The sequence below is a fragment of the Tupaia chinensis genome, unplaced genomic scaffold (genome assembly GCF_000334495.1).
Source record: "Tupaia chinensis unplaced genomic scaffold, TupChi_1.0 Scaffold139055_1, whole genome shotgun sequence".
NCBI classification, from domain to species: Eukaryota; Metazoa; Chordata; class Mammalia; order Scandentia; family Tupaiidae; genus Tupaia; species Tupaia belangeri.
In genome coordinates, this window is record NW_006198945.1 from 223,083 (window position 1) to 229,635 (window position 6,553).

The 6,553-nt window shown below is 35.3% G+C and overlaps 1 protein-coding gene across 1 annotated transcript in view; it reads left to right on the top strand.

The window, feature by feature from the left end:
* The window catches only part of FANCB (FA complementation group B), a 23,425-nt gene extending 20,981 nt beyond the window's left edge, over positions 1-2,444 (top strand). The window contains 3 exon segments of the mRNA XM_006172263.3: positions 1-209; positions 331-568; positions 1,193-2,444. The exon segment at positions 1-209 is cut by the window's left edge and continues 16 nt beyond it. Coding sequence (XP_006172325.1) covers positions 1-209; positions 331-568; positions 1,193-1,607 — 862 coding nt within the window. The 3' untranslated portion in view covers positions 1,608-2,444.
* Positions 2,445-6,553: the final 4,109 nt, after the last annotated feature.

Sequence of the window (6,553 nt, forward strand, 5' to 3'; positions counted from 1 at the left end):
AGAGTGTTTACAAATAGTTGCTGTAACATCTCTTTTGCCACTTTTAACATTCAATAAATTTTCTTGCATCGTGCTCCTACAAATTAGAGAGAAAGAAAATGGTAACTGTCCTGAAGATCGTTATATTCTGTGTGGCAGAATTTTTTTAAGTCTAAAAGATCTTTCAAGTGGGAAATACCTGTTGATGTTTCCAAAGAAGAAGCCTATAGGTAATTTTTGTTGGTCCTTTTTAATCATATATGTAATTGTACCTGAAACTTGCAAGAACTCTGTATATTTGATAATGGGCAGAGTTCAACGATAGAGCTTATGATGTGTTTCTCTTTGTAGAACACATGGAAGATATTTCTGCACTTCTTGCAGCATCACACAGATCTTGTTTTCAAGTCACATCATCCGACTATGCCCTAAACTCAATGAAGATGTGGCTTTTAGAACATATGAAATGTGAAGTAATCAAAGAATTTCCAGGAATGTATTTTTGCAAAAGGCTGGGAAATTTCTATGGAACAGTCTTCAACTGGAAACAAAGAACACCATTTGAAGGGATTTTAACAGTCTATTCCAGGTAATGTATATCCAGTTGTAGTCAGTCCAGAAATGTCAGTATGTTAAGTATCCAACAGTGATCTCTATAGATAGGATTCTGTGGCATTGTGGGATGTGTCAGAGCCATGACCTGGCTCTATGTGGCTCTGAAGTGGACAGGTGTGGTTTCATTTAGAAACTGAAGATCCCTGTTTCAATTTTATGTTTGTTTTGGCTTTTTTCAGGGCTTAGCATTTCTTTAGGATTTTCTTTTACCTCTCCTTGACAGTGAAATTTTAAAAAATACTATACTGAGGGCCAGCAGGTGGTGTGGTAGTTAAGGCACTGGAATCCCACATGGCCAATCATGGTTCGAGCCCCAAAGCCATGACTTGGAAAATCACAATAAATAAATACGTGTTTTTTTTTTTAATATATTATATTGATCTTATCACTCAGCAGAATTTAAACGGGATAAGAATTAACTAATTTGTTATAGGATATGTATATTTGATTACTATAGTCTGAATTTTATGAGTGCTTACATGCATTATTAGTTCTATTCTTCATTACAGTGTTTATAAAGGAATATTAATTGATTACTACAATATATTGCATATGACCACTTGTGCTATTTCAATTTTTGTAATTTTTTTTATTCTAGGAGTCAAACAGTTTTGTTCCAGTGCCTTCATAATCTCATCAGCATTCTCCCTGTAAACTCTTTCTTTAAACATCTAAAATGTGGAAGGGAAGATTTCCTACTTGACCATTTTACATTGATTTTGGAGAAGGAACTGGTTACCCTTGGTTCTGTTTTTTCCACCTTAGCTAAAGTTGAAAGCAACTTTGTGCAGAGCTGTGAAATAAGCAAAGAAAAGAGTAGTGTCACTGTTGATGCTTTATCAGAGGGAGAGGAAAAAATCCATGTGTACAGAAAAGAACTTCAGAGAGAAAAGAAAAAAATGTTGGGAACAAACCTAAAAGTGAGTGGTGCACTTTACAGAGAAATGATTTTGAAAGTAGCTGAGATTCAGTTGAATTCAGACCTCACTGCACAGAAACTGACTGGTTTATAATTACAATTGTAGTTTGATTATGTTTTAATGAATATTGTTATTGCCATAAAGTTTTGATTCTGCATGTTATATATCTCTTTTGTAAAAAAAGAAAGATGGAGGCCTATTGTAGTAAGTAGAATCTTTAGTTTTGGTGATGCACAAAATCGTGTGCTGTATAGAGCAGCAGTTCTCAATTGGGTCTGTTTTGTCTTTGTCTCTCACTCCAAGTACAAAAGCATTTGGCTATGTTTGGAGACTTTTTTTTTTCTTGAAAGTTGTAGAGTCAGAGAGGAGTGAAGCAGGGGTGTTAATAAGAAACTAGTGGTTAGAGGAGGCCAAGGATGCTGTTAAACATTCTACAATGTACAGAACTGCTTCCTCAGCAAAGAGTGATCCAACCCAAAATACAGTTGTGCAAAAGTTGAAAAATCTTGTCTCAGTTACCACTTAAGTAAGACACAATAATGTAACAGTATTTTGTTCTAAATCCTTAAAGAACATAATCCTTCTCTTCCTTTTAGAGAATCGTGTGATGTAAAAATCAACTTCAAATATTAGGTTGTTGGGAAAATCATGATGTGTTTTTCTATGCAAAAACTGTGTTATGACTTTCCCAACAACCCAGTAGATAATTAAGCAAGGTTGTCAACATTCCTAAGTTTCCATAAATATCAAGCTGCCTACAAACATACAAATGGCAGAATGTATAGGTGTGACCCTTAAAATGAAGTTGTTTAAGCCCTTGTTAGTTCAAGTTGTATTAGAAAGTTGCTCTAAAATTATGTATAGAAATGTGAAAATTTTAGGAAATTTTTCTGAAAAGCTTATCTTTTTTTAAAAGGCAAAGCATTCCTCACAGGCTACTATTTTTTTAAAAAATATTTATTTAACATTCATTCACTGAACATCATCACAGCATATAATATGTGATTTCCCATCCAGAATACACTGTATAGTGGCTTAATCACACATGTTATCATCAACAAATAATTTTCCATTGAATCTCTCCCCCTGTTTCTCACTCTCTGCCATTTTCCACCCTACTCCCACACTGTCTCTGGTATCTGTAGTTGCTTTTCATTCCTTCCCCCTCCACACATTTTATTGATTCACAAAATATCTTAGTTAATCTAACTACTTTCAATAGCAAGTTCAGCTGATACATACATATCTGTGAACACATGTTTGACTTCAGGCATGAAATTCTGTGAGTAGAATGAATATACTTTAATGTAGCTGCTGGCTAAGCTATATAGCTTACTGTGGTCATTAAATAGATATTTTTAAAATATATTTCTTAATTTCAAGAAAGATAGTTTTAGCTTTCATAAATCAAAATCAAAAAATGTTAAGAGAACTTTGCTTTAAGACTTAAAGCCAGGGAACAGGTTAGGATTCTGTTCAAATAGTAGGTACACGGGCCTGTCAACAACTCAAGATAAGACAAAAATCCTTAACTCTGGAAAACAAAGCATAGAAGAAGATCAGTGAAGTTTTAGTCACATCATACAATTCTATTTCACCAGTTCAATCTCCTATAAATAATCTATCTTCTGTTGTGGTTCGATCTTTCAGTTTAAATTCTGCAAGGTAACGTTTAACTCCGGATTTGTCCCTACCATTAAGCTGGCCATTTTCTTAGTTGTTTTTGAACTCTTATTTCTGTGCATCTGACTTTAGTTTTCCTGATATAGCACTCCCTTCAGAACTTCTTGGAGAACTGGCCTGGTAAATTCTTTCAGGTTTTATCTGAGAATGTTCTTGTCTTCTCTTCCCATATGAAGGATAATCTTACTGGGTACAGTATTCTCAGTTGAAATTGCTTTTCACTCCACACTTTGAATATATTTTCTCATTCTTTTCTTGCTCATATTGTTTCCAATGAAAGGTTTGCTGTTAGCCTGATGGAATATCCTTTGTAGGTAACTTGACGTTTCTCTTTTGCCAATCTTAGTATCTTGTCTTTGTGTTTTTGGTCAGTCTGGCTATAATGTGACTAGGAGCATATCTTCTTGGGTTGATTCTATTGGAGGTCCTTTGTATTTCTTGGGTCTGGATCTTTGAATGCCTCTCTAGGTTTGGAAAGATTTCTTCCAGGATTTCATGAAATAGGTTATCAACACCTTTATTAGTCTCTTCCCCTTCTAGGATAATGATTATCCAGATGTTTGGAAGCTTCATGGTATCTAGTATTTCTCATATATTATTCTCATTTTATTTGGGGCTATTCTCTCAGACTTCATGGTAGATTCTGCTAGTCCAGTGATTCTGTCTTTTACATTTGAAATTCGACTTTCTATATGATCTAGTCTGCTTTGAATAGTTTCAAGGGAAGATTTGACTTCCTGTATTGTTTTCATCTCTAACAGTTCCATTTGATTCTTTTTTATAGTGTTTATTTCCTCTTTCAGATCATGCAAGAACTTCCTCACCTCCTGGACCTTGTCAGCTCTTTTCTTCTCTCTCTTCTAGAGTTCATTGTCTCTCTTCTCTTGCTCCTCTGTTAGTTTTGTACCCATGAATATTCTAAATTCTTTATCAGTCATTTCTGTGTGTTCCATTGTACTATCTGTGGATGAAAGGGAGTTATTCTTTTCCCTTGCGGGGGGAGAGGTATTTTCTTGGTGTCTCATATTTCTTATTCCTCTGTGGTGATTTCTAGTCATCTGAGGAGTTAATATGTTTCTTCCTAATTTCTAGAAGTTCAATCTGAGCATTCAGAGGTATACAGGAGGAGGTGACCTGCAGTCTCTTTGCCCTTCTGATTTTCTCCCACTCAACAATGAGACCTGGAGGGAGAATTCTCAGCAAAGTCTTCATTTCTCTTATTCCCTGAAAGCATTCGTTCCAGGCCACTATTTTTAAAAAAAATCAGAACAGAGCCAGCAAGTGTGGTTAAGGGGCTGGACTTCCACATAGATGACCATAATTTGAGTCCGGGACCTGGCAGCTTGAAAATCATGCCAGGTGTGTATGTGCACATGCCCCAAATCCCAGGAAGATTATGGAGGAGAAGGGATCGCAGCATGGTCATTCCGCCTTCGGGGTGATTTCTCACTCTCCTTCTTACTGTCTTTTGCTTTTTCTCCGGTGAACACACATGCCACATGGCAAAAACCTTTAAAAAAAAAAGTCAGAATACTTTAAAGCTATCTGAAGTTCCAACTCTTAAGTAAAAATTCTAACTAAAATAACTTAAAGAATGTGGTGCTCCTTAAGAACTGAGAAACTTAAAAATAAGTGAAAATTCACTTTAGTTAAGAAGTGATTTATAAGAGGTCTAGTGAAAGACATTTCAAAGGGCTAAAAATTCAACTTAGGTTTTTTTTTTTTTTAAATAAGAATTCTGGAGTGTTAGAAAAGGGGAAAAAGACACAAAAGGATATGGTCTAAAAGAAATGTCCCAGATCTTTTTCAGTCTAAAATCTTTAAGTAAGATGGAAGTTTCCTTCTCAGTTGAAAGAAGTAGAGATGATTATAGAAAGTGGCAGCTCATGTTTGCTGCTATGAAGTACTAATTGCCTTCATGCTTTAGAAGTGCTTGTACCAATGATCTGGTGATGCACATAGCTTTTATTAGTTTCTAATCTTGGTTTTCATGATTGTCCATGTAATATGCAACCTCTTTTTCTAGTAATTTGTTGCAAATGGAGATAGAGTCTCTATGAAATATCAATTGGAATTATTTCAGACTTTCTGCAAATGGAAATGAAGTAAATTCAAGATTAATTGAAAAATCTGGAAATAGTATGTATTATGTGCTATTTTTTGAAATTGTCCATGATATGTTCTGAAAGAGCAGCCATGTACAAAATATAGGAACTCAGTTGTAAAATGGAGGCTGTCAAAAAATTAAAGAGGATTTAAGTGTAATTTTCTGTGGGGAAGTTAGGGCACTAAAAAAGAAACTAGCACATTGTTTATTTTTTATTTATAAATTCAATCAAACTATTAAGCCAAATATGTCAAATAACTTGTTTTAAGTTTTATATGCTAGTATATTTACTTACTATGAACTAGATGCTATCCTTACCACTTTTATGATTTAGTGGTCTGTTTGCATCTGTAAGCATATTCCACAGGCCCTGGGTACAAATCTGAGGTTCCTTCTCAAAAGCACAGTGTTTGCAAATCAACACTACTAAACTTTGTTTTGAAACAGAGCTCTCTACACTTTTCAGACAAATAGTTGTCTGTTAGCCCCTGACCCTATAACTAAGAAATATATACAATACCAGTTTAGACATGACACACTTCAATTCATTGACCAGGTTTAGGTAATGGGCAAGACATGTAATATTTATTGGCTGTCAACTATATGCTAAACAGTAAGCTTGAAACAACCATACACACACACCACACACACACACACACACACACACACACACACATATACTCATACTCATACTCATGCACTTATCCACATATGGTTCAATCCTTCGCAGCAACCCATGAAGTATAGTAATTAGTGTTGTCTCCAGCATTAAAAAAAGTGTTAAACCAAAATTAGGGGGTACATGAAAACACCTTCATCTTGTACCCTTCTTACAAAATTATTTCCCAAATTGTAGACATTTTTTGAATTCTTATAATAAATTGCAAAAGCATTCTGTTTTTTTGTTAGTTTACCAAAGGACATGTGCACTTGGCAGAGAGAGAGAAAGAAAGGGAGAGATCACCTTTAATGGGACATGATCATACCATAGTTCCTTTTCCATCTCTCCCTCCTTTTGGGATTCTGGATATGCACATACATGCAGCTTGGCATGTTTCTCAAGCCACCAGTTCTGAGACTCGAACAACACAATCGGCCAGGTGGGATTCAGTTGCTTTAACCACCACACCATGACTAGCCTGAAAATGTGTTTTGTTTTGTTTCATTTCTATGAATATGGGGGTAGAAGCTCTTTCTTGGATAACCCCATCTGAAGGACTTCACACTTATACTGCTGAAGACGGTGTGG